The sequence below is a fragment of the Triticum dicoccoides genome, chromosome 5B (assembly GCF_002162155.2).
Source record: "Triticum dicoccoides isolate Atlit2015 ecotype Zavitan chromosome 5B, WEW_v2.0, whole genome shotgun sequence".
Taxonomy (NCBI): domain Eukaryota; kingdom Viridiplantae; phylum Streptophyta; class Magnoliopsida; order Poales; family Poaceae; genus Triticum; species Triticum dicoccoides.
This window is the reverse complement of record NC_041389.1, coordinates 469,999,297-470,014,732: the sequence shown is the minus strand read 5'-3', so window position 1 is coordinate 470,014,732 and position 15,436 is coordinate 469,999,297. Positions and strand designations below refer to the sequence as shown.

The 15,436-nt window shown below is 48.1% G+C and overlaps 5 protein-coding genes across 8 annotated transcripts; 4 read left to right on the top strand and 1 right to left on the bottom strand.

Annotated features, from left to right (window-relative positions):
• Window positions 1-93: 93 nt before the first annotated feature.
• On the top strand, window positions 94-3,629 carry LOC119310888. The gene is made up of 3 exons (XM_037586506.1): window positions 94-1,187; window positions 2,244-2,796; window positions 2,909-3,629. The coding sequence occupies exons 1-3, from the start codon at window positions 330-332 to the stop codon at window positions 3,259-3,261; spliced, it is 1,764 nt and encodes a 587-aa protein (XP_037442403.1). The 5' UTR covers window positions 94-329; the 3' UTR covers window positions 3,262-3,629.
• Window positions 3,630-4,176: 547 nt separating this feature from the next.
• Window positions 4,177-6,754, top strand: LOC119310887 (protein Iojap, chloroplastic-like). Its single transcript, XM_037586505.1, has 5 exons — window positions 4,177-4,478; window positions 4,590-4,728; window positions 4,832-4,970; window positions 5,123-5,211; window positions 6,388-6,754. Exons 1-5 carry the CDS (start codon window positions 4,281-4,283, stop codon window positions 6,498-6,500), a joined length of 678 nt encoding a protein of 225 aa, XP_037442402.1. The 5' UTR covers window positions 4,177-4,280; the 3' UTR covers window positions 6,501-6,754.
• Window positions 6,755-6,901: 147 nt separating this feature from the next.
• Window positions 6,902-7,968, top strand: LOC119310886. Its single transcript, XM_037586504.1, has one exon. It carries the CDS (start codon window positions 6,999-7,001, stop codon window positions 7,935-7,937), a length of 939 nt encoding a protein of 312 aa, XP_037442401.1. The 5' UTR covers window positions 6,902-6,998; the 3' UTR covers window positions 7,938-7,968.
• A 7-nt stretch (window positions 7,969-7,975) lies between these two features.
• Window positions 7,976-13,895, top strand: LOC119310885 (tetraketide alpha-pyrone reductase 1-like). 2 transcript variants are annotated; one of them, XM_037586502.1, is made up of 8 exons: window positions 7,976-8,357; window positions 8,452-8,624; window positions 8,704-8,895; window positions 8,998-9,160; window positions 9,336-9,528; window positions 9,670-9,880; window positions 12,468-12,667; window positions 13,494-13,895. In XM_037586502.1, the coding sequence occupies exons 1-6, from the start codon at window positions 8,183-8,185 to the stop codon at window positions 9,818-9,820; spliced, it is 1,047 nt and encodes a 348-aa protein (XP_037442399.1). In that variant the 5' UTR covers window positions 7,976-8,182; the 3' UTR covers window positions 9,821-9,880; window positions 12,468-12,667; window positions 13,494-13,895. The 2 variants fall into 2 exon arrangements, with proteins under 2 accessions (XP_037442399.1, XP_037442400.1); XM_037586503.1 differs by having other exon boundaries at window positions 13,434-13,895.
• On the bottom strand, window positions 10,419-14,878 carry LOC119310884. 3 transcript variants are annotated; one of them, XM_037586499.1, is made up of 12 exons: window positions 14,200-14,878; window positions 13,937-14,070; window positions 13,179-13,239; window positions 12,950-13,069; window positions 12,449-12,580; window positions 12,250-12,354; window positions 11,744-12,138; window positions 11,539-11,638; window positions 11,374-11,433; window positions 11,180-11,266; window positions 10,965-11,096; window positions 10,419-10,876 (listed from the first exon to the last, which is right to left on the bottom strand). In XM_037586499.1, exons 2-12 carry the CDS (start codon window positions 14,041-14,043, stop codon window positions 10,568-10,570), a joined length of 1,608 nt encoding a protein of 535 aa, XP_037442396.1. In that variant the 5' UTR covers window positions 14,044-14,070; window positions 14,200-14,878; the 3' UTR covers window positions 10,419-10,567. The 3 variants fall into 3 exon arrangements, with proteins under 3 accessions (XP_037442396.1, XP_037442395.1, XP_037442398.1); XM_037586498.1 differs by having other exon boundaries at window positions 12,250-12,357; window positions 14,200-14,877; XM_037586501.1 differs by having other exon boundaries at window positions 12,250-12,357; window positions 13,982-14,070; window positions 14,200-14,877.
• Between the last annotated feature and the right edge of the window lie 558 nt (window positions 14,879-15,436).

Sequence of the window (15,436 nt, the reverse complement as noted above, 5' to 3'; positions counted from 1 at the left end):
CCACCCCTCCCACCTCCCCGGTACGTCCCCCCGACCCCTCGCCTCTCCCGCCGGTCGATCTCCCTCCCCTCCGCCCCTCCTGACCTCGATTTTATGGTGGAGCAGAGCGGTCGGCGCTGCGGACGGGGGACAAGCAGTGGTTCTTCTGCAGCCGGCTGGACCGCAAGTACCCCAACGGCTCGCGCGCCAGCCGCACCACCGCCGACGGCTACTGGAAGGCCACGGGCAAGGACCGCTCCATCTGCAACGCCGGCCGCGCCGTCGGGAACAAGAAGACGCTCGTCTACCACCACGGCCGCGCGCCGCGCGGGGAGCGCACCGACTGGGTCATGCACGAGTACACCATCCTCGCCGACGCGCTCCCGCCGCCCGCCCGGGGCCGCGAGTCCTACGCCCTCTACAAGCTCTTCGAGAAGAGCGGGGTCGGCCCCAAGAACGGCGAGCAGTACGGCGCGCCTTTCCGGGAGGAGGACTGGCTGGACGACGACGGCGACTGTGAGCTGCTCGCTGATCCCATCCCTATCGCCGTTAGTCTACCTACTAGAACTGTGACAGTGGACGAGCAGATTGGGGATGTTTTGACAGTTGTCGACCAGATTGGGGATGTGACAGTGGACAAGCAGATTGGGGTTATCACAGTGGACGACCAGATTGGGGATCTGGAGGTGTTCCTGTTGCAAAATGGAGATGGTCAGGGAAACAGTGAACCGCAGTCGGATTTCTCGACACCGGTTACTTCACAGGCTCCCCTTCAGCATGTCCACCCTCAAGGTCGGCCCAGTGATGACGGTAACACATCTGAGGTTGCAGATGCTACAACCAGCAGCCGTGGTATGGTAATGGCGGAGAACACGTGCACTGAACTCCCTTTTGGGGATCTTGAAGGGCTACTGATGGAAATATCGGATGATCAACGGGCCACTAAATCGTTCCAAGAATTCTCAGATTCCGTTCCCCAGCTGCAGCTTCAGCATGATGATCATGAGGTTTGGCTCAATGCCAACATGGAGGAGATTAGTGTTGCCGATTATACCACTACTAGTGGCGTCATGGACGCTTCAGAATGTACTGGCACCGAGCTTCCCTATGGGGATCTTGAAGGGCTTTTGTTGCAATTAGAGAATGGCCATGAAAATATCGAACTAGCAGATTTCTCCGCACCAGTTACTCATCATGAGTTCCATCAGGTTTGCTTTGTTCTCTCTAGTCTATATTCTGTACTAATCCTTTAAATGATTGAAAAATCTGGAATGCTCGAAATGCTGCGTACTTGTGTAACTGCTAGTTAGACTAGCCACAGTGGGAGTAACTTCAGCAGTAATATCGAGTCCAACTCAGCAATTTTGCTTATAGTAACTTAGCTAGTTACTGTAACATCACATGTCCCAATGCAATATGAGTCTATAACCTAATAAATGAAGCTTTGCATGTTACCACACTTATGTTACTACCCACTATGAAGGTAGTAACATAGTCTAGGGATATGTGTATGTTACTAGTGTACTCATCATTGTGGCTAGTCTTATTCTTCTGCATTTGTCATAATTGCTAATTACTTCTGCCTTCATCCTCACACATTTACAGAACTTGGAAGACACAAAAAATGCTTTTTTGGATCTGATTAGTATTTGACAATATGCTATATCCCTAGAAGACATCGGAGGCAGAATTTGAATGATCATATAACACTTAAATTTTTAGTAACATGCATAAGCTGTTATATCAGTGTTCAAGAAAGCTTTTTTAAGTGGCGCTTAAGCGCTGAGCAAAATGCTCAGCTTTGGCCCTAAGCAGTAGGTTAAGTGTTTTTTAATTATTTGGCTGTTTTTGAACTACTTCTGCTTGGCTGCTTGCGCAATAAGTGCAATATGCCATTTATCTTATTATTGGGATCTGTTCGGGAACTATAGATTCTGGCCACATGATCTCTATTAGGCTATGTCTATTTGAACTGAACTGCATTTTAGTTGTTATTTTGCTTGCTGTGTGAACCTGATATGTATTTGCTATGGTGTGAACTGCATTTTTTATGCTATTTCAGTTAGCTATGTGCTATGTTTCCTATTTTCATGTGCATATTATTCAAAAGCAGTAAATTCTTATCAATTTGAAAAAAAAACGCTTAAGCGCCCATTGCTCTAAGCTGTGACCTTCCGCTCCGCTTATGCTTTCCGCTTTTTTGAACATTATATAATATGTCTGTTGTCCAGTTTATAAATCTTAAGTTACATTGGCTTACATAGGTTGGCGCTGGAGATTTCCATGGATGCCACGGTGCTACATTCAACTCTGTAGATCCTTCTTCTGCAGTGCAAGAAAACAGAGATCTTGATCCACGACCAGAGCCCAGTAATCAAATTACACAGTCTGCTCTCACCAACATGCCATTGAATTGGGAAACAGAATGCACTGAAGAAACAAGTGCGTTGCGATCTGTGTCAGGGTTGGCCAGTTATGACGGTCAGGATGCTGATGAGGAGTTCCTTGAAATCAACGATTTCTTGGATCCAGAAGATGTAGGACAACAGAGTATGAATTGTACTGCAACCGAGCACTTGATTTCTGCATCCAATGGGATGTTTGACAGTTTGGAGTTTGCCGACGCTTCCATGTTTCTACCTGGCTCATTTGACACAGCTGGAGTGGTGACCGAAAACCAGTTTGGTTATCTTGGTGATAGTGGCTCCCAGAACCAGGGATTCCAGTATACATCTGAATCGTGGACGCACAACCAGGTTGCTCTGAATGTGCGGAACCACATGAATCATAACCATGTCGTCTTCTCACATGCATCAGGTGATTAATGACTCCATTTTGTTTTGCAAGATTTTTGTTGAATGATCACCTATAAATTCCCTCAGATATAACTTAAGTAAATGTCTTAACTTGCTGCTTCTGAACATTTCAGGCACTGCGAATTTCCACACAGTGAATGAGCAACCACATAACCTGAGCCCAGCGGATTCACAGTCATGGTTCAATTCAGCCGTATCAGCCCTGCTGGATGCGGTACCTGCCAATCCAGCTCTGGCGGCTGAAAACAACGTTCTCAACAGAACACTCCAACGCATTTCTAGCTTTAGGTCAGAACAAGCTCCGAAGGAAGAAGCAAGCGCCCCAGTTATCCAGGTCAGAAGAAGAGGTGCAGGGCTGATCTCGTTCTCGCTACTGGTTTTGCTTGCTGCCATCCTGTGGACCTTTGCTGCTGGCACCGGGTACGCAATCAAGTTCTGCAAGGGGCTATGGAAACCCTCTACATGACAGGATGAGAGGCAAACCTTTCTCGACTTATCCCGGTGGCTGATCATCGTTAGAACTCAAGTCTGTCCTCAGCTGTTAGTCATTGTTTTGCTATCATTCCCATTGGAAAAAGGCGAAGAGTTAGAAGCATTTCCAAAGAAGTGTGATTTGAGGTGTTAGTTTTCAGCTCATGCAGGAGGCTCGGAAAACCGAAAAAAAATGAAAAAAATAACTGATGGTAATATATATAACTACTACCAGTACTTAGCTATTGCCCTCGTGTGGGTGTCAGACATCGTATGCCGGATGTAATTAAACCACGAAGAGGGATGCGACTTATGTGCATAGTATTAATATTATAGAATTATTATGATTTTGCTCAAAATTCATGATAATGTGTGCCTGTTTAGGTGTTTACCTCTCTTTAGTTCCCCTGCTTGATGAAAAGGATGGGCCCTTGATGCATCTCTCTCATTTTGCCAACTGTAACATTTTATAGTTAAACCTGTAATTCGTTTGTTCAGCCACATTTCTGTGAAATTAGACAGGCCTATCATCGACTACAATGTTTGACTGTGAGGTCCCATATGCAGTCGTTTATACGTAACGTACCGTTATTATGAAATCAAAGACTGCAACTTATGAAAATGTAGCTGAGGCCCCAAAATATAGAGTTTTGGTTGTCATGAAAACCAAAGTAGACAGGCAAAATTTATGCAGAAGAGGAAAACAAATAGAAAAAGAACTAGTGTGGTCAAGAAGGCATATTCTACACGGAGAAGGCGCATTCTACAGGGAGCATGTTCCTTGCACGCATCTCCAGGCGGTTTGGACCGCTGAAAGAAGCAAACAAACAAATGGGGAGCTAGGAAAAATCTCTGAAGGAAAAAAAAAAAACATCTGCTGGCCTATCCCCTTTCACTCAGTCAGTCAGTGTTCGTCCTGCTTATCTCCTCCACGCTTCGCTCCTCGTTGCTTGCCGTTTCGCCCACTGCAACCTCTCCTCGATTCCTCTCCCGTGGAAAATTCTCGGGCTTACCATGAGGGGCGCCGCGATCCAGGGCCACGGCCTCGCCCGCGCGCCGCCGGCCGCCGTCCCGCTGCTGCACCCGCGGCCGCGCCGCGCTGTCGGGGTGGCCCCCCGCCACCGCCTGAGGAGCGACCTCCTGCCGCTGCTGCTGCCCACCGCCGCGCCCTTCCGGGCTCGCTCCCCGCCCTCGTCTTCCTCCTCTAATGTGGTGGGTATATATTTCTGGCAGAGCGCGCCATTTTCCCATTTGTTTCAAGTTGTTCTGGTAGAGTCGTTCTGAGTTCTGACTCTGGTTTTCATTTCTTCCTCGCGCGCGTAGAACCCCAGGACAGGGGAAGGCGCGGACGAGCTGCTCGAGGAATTGCTCCAGAAGCACGGCGAGGTCGTGTACAGCTCCGGCGGGGCCAGCAGCGCGTCTCTGGCCAGCGAGGCCGACGAGGACGCCGAGTGCCTGTCACGTATGTTGCATACGCCTCTCCAGTCGAGAAATGTTCAGACAACACTAACCATATAATTCTGCATGCTTGCTAAGTCTGACCCTTGTTTACCTTGTAAATTCAGTGGCTGTTTCTCTGGCTAAAGTTGCAAGCGAGGTCAAGGCCGCCGACATTCGTGTGCTGTTCGTGAAGCCGATTGTCTACTGGACCGAGTTCTTCATCATCCTCACCGCCTTCTCGAATGCACAGATTGAGGCCATCAGGTGCTCCACACTTTACATTCAGTTTCTTGCCCACATAATTTCAACCAAAGTGAAACACGAATATGCACTAGCTACCGTTCGGTATCTCAGACGAGTTTAATTACTCCTCTTGTTTGACTTAGGATATGTGTGATTGTATTCTTGCCTTGCAGTTCCAAAATGAGAGACATCGGGGAGCAGCAGTTCAGCAGAGTTGCGTCTGGTGATACAAAACCCAATTCATGGACCTTGCTGGACTTTGGTCAGTATTCTGTACTTTTCTGTCACGCGTTCATTATAATTGGTTCTAATACCTCAGTTTCATATGGACTACTTCTTCTGCAGCATTTATCTTTGAAGTCAAGCACAAATTAGCTTTCTGACTTTATGGAATAGTAAAACAACTAGTGTTTTTTTTCTCTCTTATAAGTAGAAGACACGTAGTTTCCAGACACAAATTTATAATAGTTTCATTTGGACAACTTCTACTGAAGCATCTTGATTGTTATGTATAGGGGTAGAGAAAGGTCTTGATCTTTGACTTCAAACACAAATAAGCTTTCTGACTTGTTGGAAAGTAAAACAACCAGCACTATTTTTTTTGGCTTATGAGTTGATCTTTGACTTCAAGCACAAATTAACTTTCTGACTTGATGGAAAGTAAAACAACCAGTACTACTCCCTCTGTACCGTAATATATGTCGCTGGAGTAGCTGAACTTCAGCTACTCCAGCGACATATATTACGGTACAGAGGGAGTATTATTTTTGGGTTATGAGCTGAGCTTTGACTTCAAGCACAAATTAGGTTTCTGACTTGATGGAAAGTAAAACAACTTGCTATTTCTTTGCTTATGTGCTGATCTTTGACTTGAAGCACAAATTAGCTTTCTGACTTGATGGAATAGTGAAACTACCAGGTGTTAATTTTTTGCTTATAAATTGAAGACACAAATTTTCTTAGCTTCTGGACAGAAATTCAATCTACGAGAACATGTAAACTTGAACCGTTGGATAACAACCGTGTCCTTATCCAGTTGTGAACTTAGCCTGACATTTTAAGACTCAATTTTTGTTACGATTGTATTGTGCATATTTCTGCCTACTCTCAGTTTAATACAGCACGCTAGCAATGCAAGTAGCCAGTTTCTCTTTTCTAGTAACTTAAAGAAGTTAAAAGATAAAATTGAATAGGAACTTCCAGCCTTTTGAATATGCTGAAAACTTGCCGCCACTGTTGTCGCTACCTTCCTTGCTCCATGTAAACATCCTTCCCAACTGCTCATGGCCTTTTAGACACTATCGGTTTAACGAGGTTCTGTTGCGAAAAGAAACTCGCCTGGCGATCATTGTCTCAGTGTGGAATGCTATGATGAACTGATGATGCTGCACAATTTTGCCATGGACCTAGTTGACCGTCCACTGCACTCTTATTGCAGGCGATGTCGTCGTGCATATATTTCTTCCCCCGCAGCGGGAGTTCTACAACCTGGAAGAGTTCTACGGCAACGCCACTCCCATCGAACTCCCTTTCGAGACCCAGCTGCAGTAACTACCGCTCGAATCTTGGCATTGGAGCCAAACGAGGACGGTCACTCAAAGACCCGCAGGTAGATAGATAGCTTGGTCGCACAGCTGGACAGGACAGTGATGCCGGGAGACCACTCTCCTGAAGTATGCGAAATTGGCGCCGTCATGCAAACATTCTTGTAATCTGTTGTTATACCATGTGTATCATTGTAGCAACTAAGCACCATTGAACAATGTTAACAGCAAGAGGAATAGAATCCAGAAAGATTGGTGGTAGATTGTTGAATTCACAGTGCTGGAAATTTTCTACTACTAGTTTTGATCTTGTCTGCTGACATCTACCAGCCTACAATATTTTTCTTCCACGTTGTCTGAACTATTCTGACGGTCAGTGGCGTTCACTGTTATTCTGAACTCTGAACTGCACTACTAGCAAAAGACAGTTGAAGTGCGCGTAAGAAGAGACACTGGAGAGATATCCTTCAGATTCAGATAGATTGGCGTCGCCGGAGGAGTGGTAATGGCGCAGCCGGAGGGCCTCTCGCTCGCGGGCCGGCGGGTGGCGTTCACGACGCCGCAGACCACCGGCGGGGGCGGCGGGGAAGGATACGGCGGCCGGCTTGGCGCGCTGCTGCGGCAGCGCGGCGCGCACCCGCTCCCTGTGCCCACCATCGCCATCCGCGCCCACGAGCCCGACCGCATCCGCCCCTACCTCCTGCCCGGCGCCCTCGACCCCTTCGCGGCGCTCGCCTTCACGTCTCGCTCCGGCATCGCCGCCTTCTCCCGCGCCCTCCCCTCCTCCTCCTCCTCCACCCAGCTTCCCCTCTCCGACGCCGCATCCGCGCTCCCCTTCACTGTGGCGGCACTGGGGAGCGACGCCGACCTCCTGGACGGCGCGTTCCTCGCCAGGCTCTGCCGCGACGCCGGGAGGGTGGCCGTCCTCGTCCCGGACGTCCCCACCCCCGCCGGCCTCGTGGAGGCGCTGGGGCGCGGGTCCGGCCGCCGCGTGCTCTGCCTCGTCCCCGAGGTCGATGGCCTCCGCGAGCCGCCCGTCGTGCCCGACTTCCTCGCCCGGCTCGACGCGGCCGGGTGGGCGGCCGTGCGCGCGCCGGCGTACACCACGTGCTGGACCGGCCCGGGCTGCGCCGAGAGGCTGCTGGCCCCGGACGCCGCCGCGCCCGACGCTATCGTGTTCACCAGCTCGGCGGAGGTCGAGGGGCTGCTCAAGGGGCTGGACGCCGCGGGGTGGAGCTGGCCGCGGCTCAGGGCGCGGTGGCCCGACATGGTCGTGGCTGCGCATGGGCCAGTCACCGCCGAGGGCGTCAGGAGGCTCGGCATTGAGGTGGACGTCGTGAGCTCGAGGTTTAGCAGCTTCCATGGGGTTCTTGATGCTCTCGCTGCAACATTTTGTTCTCAACAATTGAAAATTAGCTCCAGGTTTAGTGCTGGTTCACATTGAAATTTTTTATGTAAACATTCTTTCTTCGAGTCACAAGTTATCAGCCTGATGGAATGAACAAAAATATTCAGTCAGCAAACTCATTGCTATTCCACACCAACCTGTCACCTAGATATCTTCAGAATGTGCTGTAAATCTGCATTCTACCAACCAAGCTTTGTACCTGTTAATAACTGTGATCAAAAAAATGGGGTGATGAACCATTCTTGATCCTCCTCCTCTAGAATGTTCTTTGACGTGCTTATATGAGAAGCTGGATTTGCATCAAATCTCAGCTTCACCACTTCCAGTTCGAGAGAATGGTGAGCTCAACCAAGGGCAAAGTGTGTGTAACTGGGGCCTCAGGCTTTCTCGCCTCTTGGCTCATCAAAAGGCTTCTCGAGTGTGGATATCATGTGATAGGGACAGTCAGAGACCCAGGTAATCCTTTGTAGCATTCCTCTTGATGGCATCATTATCGTATATATCTGCAAGCAAATGAACTGAATTTTTGTGGATTTCTGTGACTTGGCAGGGAATCGAAAAAAAGTGGGACACCTTTGGAAACTGCCTGGTGCAAATGAGAGGCTCCAACTTGTGAGAGCTGATTTATTGGAGGAAGGGAGCTTTGACGATGCTGTGATGGCTTGTGAGGGCGTCTTCCACATCGCATCGCCTGTCCTCGGGAAATCCGACTCCAATTGCAAGGTATGCTGCATTTGCTTCAAGCACCCGACTGTATTATCATTACCATGGCATGTGCCTGAATATGCTATTCATGTTGCAGGAAGCAACACTTGGTCCTGCAATTAATGGTACCCTAAACGTGCTAAGGTCGTGCAAGAAGAGTCCGTTTCTCAAAAGGGTTGTTCTCACATCTTCATCGTCCGCGGTGAGGATTAGGGACGAAACTCAGCAGCCAGAACTGTTGTGGGATGAAACAACGTGGAGCTCTGTGCCACTCTGCGAAAAGCTACAGGTAATACGGAACATTGTAACACACGTTGTAAACTGTACTCCAGATTACATTTCTGCATAAAACTTTGATCTGAAATTGTCCCTCTTCTATGCGCCCAAAAAGCTATGGTATGCCCTGGCAAAGGTATTTGCAGAGAAAGCAGCATTGGACTTTGCCAAGGAGAATAACATTGACCTTGTCACCGTTCTTCCGTCATTCGTGATTGGGCCCAGTTTGTCCCATGAACTGTGTACAACTGCTTCTGATATCCTTGGCTTGCTTCAGGGTATGTAAGATCTTTCTAGCTCAACATTTTCAAGCTTTTTTCCTGAATGCAAGTCCCTGGCTTCAGATCTAAGAGCATTTTTTGCACCATTCAGATCGTTGGCTGCTTCGTTTTTCAAATGCTGTACCCTATGTCCGTCGGCATAGTTGCTAAATGCTGTTATATGTTCTTGCAGGTGACACGGACAGGTTCACTTCGTATGGGAGGATGGGATATGTTCACATCGACGACGTTGCACGGAGCCACATTCTAGTGTATGAAACACCCGAGGCAAGGGGCAGATATCTGTGCAGTTCAGTGGTTCTGGATAACAATGAATTGGTTGGCTTACTCACAAAGCAGTTTCCAGTATTCCCTATTCCAAGGAGGTCAGTCAATGCAATGCATACAACGCATGCTCACGAGCAGTCTTAACATCTGCTTTTGCTGTGAACATACATATTTTTCTTCAATCCATCTCTTGAAGCCAGCATTTTGATCCAAATGCGTACCTTGAAATTGCTCTGCAGGCTCAACAACCCCTACGGAAAGCAGGCGTATCAGCTAAACACATCCAAGCTCCAGGGGCTGGGCCTCAAGTTCAAAGGAGTGCAAGAGATGTTCAACGACTGCGTCGAGTCGCTGAAAGCTCAGGGCCATTTGCTGGAGTGCCCGTTGTGAAAATAGAGACAACACGAACAAGAGCCATAGCCAAACACGTGGCAACTATGTCTAGATCATGTCAGTTCTCGAGTCTTTTTTTTCCTCTTCAAATAATTCCTATGTCGTCTAGTTACTATTACCAAACATCAACTGTCACTCGCAGATTATGCGACTACACGAAATGTTCCCATATGCTTTGCAATTGATTCAATCAGCAATGAAACATTTGACACATTGAATAGAGAATTCAGTTACTTTTATCATGCATTTTGCTGCTGCCTGACTGCCTGGTGTTGCTGACAACTGGCTAACTTCCTCCCTGGGTTGAGCATTTATGCTGCTGTTTATTTATTTATTTATTTATTTCAACTCCGCACTCCTGCCACTTACTTCATCATTGCCAGATCACTCCCACAATGAAAAGCCAAATTACTAGACAAATCCAGGGTTGAATATGAATTTCATCTTAATTTCGAAGTGTGGCGAAGGCCAGACTGAAAGTTTTCTCTGATGCCATTGTCATCACGTCAATTCTGGATGCACAGCTGACTGGGGTGAGTGGTACACACCACAGGCAGAATGAGAAGGTTCCACAATTCAGACCACCAGCACACCCAGCCCCAAAACCAACACAATTCACACTTCAGCTGTATTTACACACTTACACACCACACCATGGGTTAGGTTCATCTAAAACCCGGTAACTACTTACACCATAAAAACAAAACCCAAAACCCAAAACCGAAACCGAAAACCGGTGCCTGCCTACTCGGCCAGATCCCTATGTACAACGTATCTGAAGTTGGACTTGTAAGGCAGCCACTCCACACACTTGTCGATCCGTCTCCTGAGTCGGTGCTGGAGCTGTGCCATCTCCTTCCGCTGGGTCTCCGACGTGCTCTCGCACACCAGCTCCACGAGGTGGCGCAGCTCGAGCGCCGCGTCCTTGGCATAGTAGTGGAGCACCTTGGGCAGCAGGAGGGCCTGCTTCTTCACCGTGACGTTGGCCTGGATGAACTCGGTCCGGGCTTGCTCCAGCTGGTGGTGGATCTTCTTGGCCGTGTACAGCCGCACCTGCCACATGGTGAATTTCACGGTGAGATTTGACACAGGACAAGGTGTGGACAATGGCAGGAAGGGTTTGAGATGCTGAGGAGCTTACGAGCGGGTCTGAAAATGTTCCTGTGGAGAGCGCGAAATGCGCGACCGGCTCGGAATGGTGAAGGGTGTAAGGGTGCCTCGGCGTCGACCCTGCCAGGGATCTTTTTGCTGGCGTGAACAGCGCGCGAACCCACTGTTGAAGGTAATGCTTGTTAGTGTGTTGGTTCTTGTTAATATGGAATTTCATGTTTTGCGTATTGTAGAAGCAGGTCATACCAATGATGGACGGTGGGATTGGCATCCGAGGATCGAGTTCTGAATAGTTTGGGCATTTACTGATTCACCACCCACATTGTACGCAGCCTGGCAATTCATTCGGTTCAAATGCTCAGGCACTTTCAGATATGAGTAGAGTTCTTTTCGAAAAAAAAAAGATTCGAGTAGAAATAAGACTAGGCTATAAAATGTACCTTTAGAATCATGTCAGTGCTCTTCAGTCGTTTATCTTGTATCCCATAGGCCAGAAAAGCCTGTATATCACAAGGCAGTGTATAGGTTAGAAATGAGATCTGATTTCTGAGGCTAACCCTTCACACAGCAAAAGGTAGCTAATGTATTTGGGTGTAGATCAATACATGCATGACTAAAGCGTTGTGGATGTTGATCCAAAAGCAGAGCTGCTCCTCATGTGTCATCTTTGTTGGATCAACTTTTTCGAGCCGCTGTATCAGGGACCTGGATGCAGTAGAAATATTTTATCAGCTGAAGCCTTGCATCTTTCTTAACTTCAATTCCAGTACAGAAAAACCAATGTTCCTCTTGTTTTTTTCTGTTGCTTACCTGATAGTCTCCAGCATTTTTGACGCATATTCAAACTTGCCAGCATCTATATGTATCCTTGGAACAATGATCATGCCTATGTTTTGCTCACTATTCTCTTTTCCGGATGGATATTGGCGAGGGCTTGTGGTGGCATCAAAGGTGTACCGAGGGCTCCAGCTGTCATTACGACGCCTCGGCGAGAAGGTACTTGAAGATGAAACAGAATGACTCGGTGAAGTCACGGACTCGGCATCTTGAGATGGCGTGCTTGCAAGTTTGCAGTAGACCGAAGCAATGCAGCCGAGGATGTCCTCCGATAGTTTGCAAGAGATCTTGGGTACGTAGTCTGAAATAGAAGCATTCAAGAAGTTGACTAGGCTAGAATGCTTCGAAGCCGGTCTTGACGATACCTCCTGTGAGATGCCAAAGTTGAGTCAGGCATATTTCCAGATAGGAACATTATGTTGCTTGGATGGGTAATTAATGCTGAAAATAATCAATCAAGGGAGATTTCTAGTTCATACACTCATAGAATCTGAGACAGTTGGCAAGTTGAAGGCTGCAGATTGCTTGATATCTCTTAAACGAAGCGCGCCCTCATCAATACTTTTAATTGCTTCTTGATCCACCTGCTGTTTTATGGCATTAATCTTAGCATACTGGACTTCATACTGTTGTCATGAATCAAATGTACTCATCTGCCTAGCACCCTGAGTTATGTACCTCGCTCGCAAAACTGCAGGAATCGGATAGATGCTGATCAAATGCCCTTCTGTAGAGGGTCAGCAGATGCAGTTCCTTGCGGATGACTTCCTGCTCGAGGGCCGCAATCTCCCCAGCTAAATCTGCGATGGACTGCAGAACTGCAAGGTCACGGCTAAGAACACAGGCATAATTGAAGGTCCAGATGAGCTTTCTACAAAGAAGGAAAAAACCCGAAAGGTACGGATGAACACCCATGCCTTCCTCACTTTTCAGTTGAGTATGCAACCAAATTGTTTGTGTTTGGGCTATTATATTTCATGGATTAGTGGTGCTACCGTGTTTTTCTAAAAGTGTGTATTACCCTACTTAGACTACTCATGGAAAAGAAACTACTCCAGAATAAAAACATAGCATAGATATAAGACACGAGTCTCTGCATAGTTTCTTCAGCTTCAACAAAACACAAAAACCTTGCGGCGTATTTGAAACAAATGTGCCAGGATTTGCAGTAAACCAAACCTTTGAAGTGGCCTTTTGAGTCCTTTCCGTTGTTTTCCTGGAGTGACGGCCAGGCAACGACTGCTCTGGCAAGTTAAGCGAGTGCCTTCTGTGGAGCATCTTGCTGTCTCGATTGATGGTCTGCAATATGTGATAAAACCACAGCCTACCGGTTAAATTGTGCGTAATGGTGAAAGAAACATAGAGTAAAAATGTCGAAAAGTTTGTGAGACAAATCCAATTTACTCACAGGCTTGCAGTAGGAGAATCGCGGCGACATGTCCACTGCAGCCTCACGTGTCCTCAGCATGCTAAAACGGCACACAAGGAATAATTACCATCTGATCAGATTCCACGCCAAAATCAACTAATATAATTACCGTCTGATCAGATTCCATGCCAAAATTTTCAAATAATAATAATAATATAAAAAACATTGCACGATAGATTAATTCTGTATTTGTTAGTACATTCATGCATTCATGGAATCCATGCATACACGCAGGTGAAAGTGGGTCTGCCATTAATTTCGTTGCACAGTGTGTGAGTCAACCATTTTGTGCAGAAAATGAAGGCTGAGCATCCTTGCACAGGGGCGCCGTACGGGCGGTGTAAAGGAGATGAATGAGATGTGATGAGGATGGTTGGCGCGTACAAGTATACAGTACACAGAATAATAAGTTGCTCAACTAAACAGTGCAAAATTGTTAAGTGTTCTGTATGCATATATGGGCGACGAACTGAACTGGACGCCGTACTTGGTTATGGACCGGAGTCTCTAGAGTTTAAGTTCGGTGTCAATTTGCAGTGTTTCTTCACATTTTTACTCTGTTTTTCTTCACGGACGATAAGGATGATTTCCTCCTATATGGGTCCATGTATATAATTCTTAATTCTTACTGAAAATGACCAAACCATAATCTTTTTGTTCCTTTATTACTGATGAATGAAAATAGCAATTGAAGTGTTGGAGGAAACTATGTCTGTAATTGGCAAGGAGGTGCTAACCTCTGTGAGTGTCGATGCTGGAGATTGCAGGAGGAGTGGGCGGACCTGGGCGTGTCGGCGCAGGACGCCGTCTCCGACAGCGCCCCCGATCTCCAGGCCCTCTCCATGGCCGGCCGCGTGCGTCGGCGAGAAACCTGCCAAGCACATGCCCCGCGTCACCTCCACGTGATTACTCCCATTTCTCAATGCAAGCGCTCCGGCGACGATGAATCCGTCCAGGCGGAGGGAGGAATCTAGCAGCGGCAGGGCAGGGGATCCCTCACCTCGAGCTGTTGTAGGGTCAGCCGTCCATGGGTGAAGCAATCAAGGCTGCGCTCCGCGTGTGGCTCGGCTTCCTCCGGCCGCCTTGTCCGCAGAAGCTTACTGAGAGAAGAGCAGAAGCTTTCTTGGATGTTGGCGACAGGAAGAAGGCGCAGTCGGCAGCCAAGAGCAATGGAGGACGGAGAGAGAGAGAGGAGGCGGCTACGGATCACGGAGAAAATGAGCAACTGAATAACCCTTTGCTGCCGACGGTACAGGCTAGTACTAGTAGCAAGCGGAGCAGAGGAGATAGGCCACGCCGCCACGAGGCGAGGCGAGGCGAGGAATGTGGGCAAGGAAAAGACGGGCAGAAAAGGCGCCGGGAGAAGGAGAAAGGAAGGCGAGAGAATCGAACAATGGCATCAACCTCTCTAATTCTTTAGGTAAAGTCGGAGGGAAAGGCTAAGCCGTAGGCCGCCGTAGCCGTGTGATCGACAGCTCGCTCGCTCGCTGGGTGAGTAGAGAGGAAGCAAGGAAGGGGGAGGAAGGAGGAGGAGCATCAAATGAAATGAAATGAAATCCCTCTCCTACCTCACTGCGCTGGCTAATAAAGAAGGTATTTCCTGTTTGATGGAGAAGATACGAGAATGAGTGGAGTATTATTATCTGCTTCTTCTGGTGGGGTGGCAGCCCAGCGAGGGGGGTGGGAGGGCTGGTTCTTTTTTAAGGCAAAGTTTGGAGGGCAGGTGAGTGAGGCTGAATGAATGAGTGACTGCGTGTGGTGATGTTCCTTGTTTTTCTTGAGGAAACGTAGCGTGATCCGACCGGAGCCACCTATCCCACCGCCTTTTCCATCGTTTGTTCCATCGCCGCCCCAAAAATGCATATTTCCTCAGATTTTCTGTCTGCCAATCATCATCCGCCCTCCGTCACCCACCCCATATGGCTTGGTCGTTTCACGTTTTTCTACTCGTTGCTCATCCACTATCCACTCTCGGGAAAGAAACCTTCTCCTCGCTTGGATTTCCTTTTCTTCCTTTGGATGGAGGAGACGTAGATTCCTTTGATGCTATGAGTGCGGGAGGGGGAGGGAAGACGGCTTGCGCCTTTCTGTGGAACGCAAGCAAACACGCTGGCTGGCGTTGCGTCGAGCGAGCCCTGACCAGTGCATAGTTGATGATGGATCCTTCACTCGCTGGTCATCACAAAGGTGCGGCCCGGCGGCGCGTTTGTACTAATGTACCGATCCAGATCCAGCCA

Coding starts and splice junctions, on each gene's coding strand:
- LOC119310887 (XM_037586505.1), top strand. CDS start 4,281: ATGAGGGGCGCCGCGATCCAGGGCCACGGCCTCGCCCGCGCGCCGCCG. Junction 4,479..4,589: donor CGTCTTCCTCCTCTAATGTG/GTGGGTATATAT, acceptor TCGCGCGCGTAG/AACCCCAGGACAGGGGAAGG. Junction 4,971..5,122: donor GCACAGATTGAGGCCATCAG/GTGCTCCACACT, acceptor CTTGCCTTGCAG/TTCCAAAATGAGAGACATCG.
- LOC119310884 (XM_037586498.1), bottom strand. CDS start 14,043: ATGGAGAGGGCCTGGAGATCGGGGGCGCTGTCGGAGACGGCGTCCTGC. Junction 13,240..13,936: donor CAGCATCGACACTCACAGAG/GTTAGCACCTCC, acceptor GTGCCGTTTTAG/CATGCTGAGGACACGTGAGG. Junction 13,070..13,178: donor GATTCTCCTACTGCAAGCCT/GTGAGTAAATTG, acceptor CACATATTGCAG/ACCATCAATCGAGACAGCAA.
- LOC119310888 (XM_037586506.1), top strand. CDS start 330: ATGCACGAGTACACCATCCTCGCCGACGCGCTCCCGCCGCCCGCCCGG. Junction 1,188..2,243: donor CTCATCATGAGTTCCATCAG/GTTTGCTTTGTT, acceptor TGGCTTACATAG/GTTGGCGCTGGAGATTTCCA. Junction 2,797..2,908: donor CGTCTTCTCACATGCATCAG/GTGATTAATGAC, acceptor TGAACATTTCAG/GCACTGCGAATTTCCACACA.
- LOC119310885 (XM_037586502.1), top strand. CDS start 8,183: ATGAGAAGCTGGATTTGCATCAAATCTCAGCTTCACCACTTCCAGTTC. Junction 8,625..8,703: donor AATCCGACTCCAATTGCAAG/GTATGCTGCATT, acceptor TTCATGTTGCAG/GAAGCAACACTTGGTCCTGC. Junction 8,896..8,997: donor CACTCTGCGAAAAGCTACAG/GTAATACGGAAC, acceptor GCGCCCAAAAAG/CTATGGTATGCCCTGGCAAA.
- LOC119310886 (XM_037586504.1), top strand. CDS start 6,999: ATGGCGCAGCCGGAGGGCCTCTCGCTCGCGGGCCGGCGGGTGGCGTTC.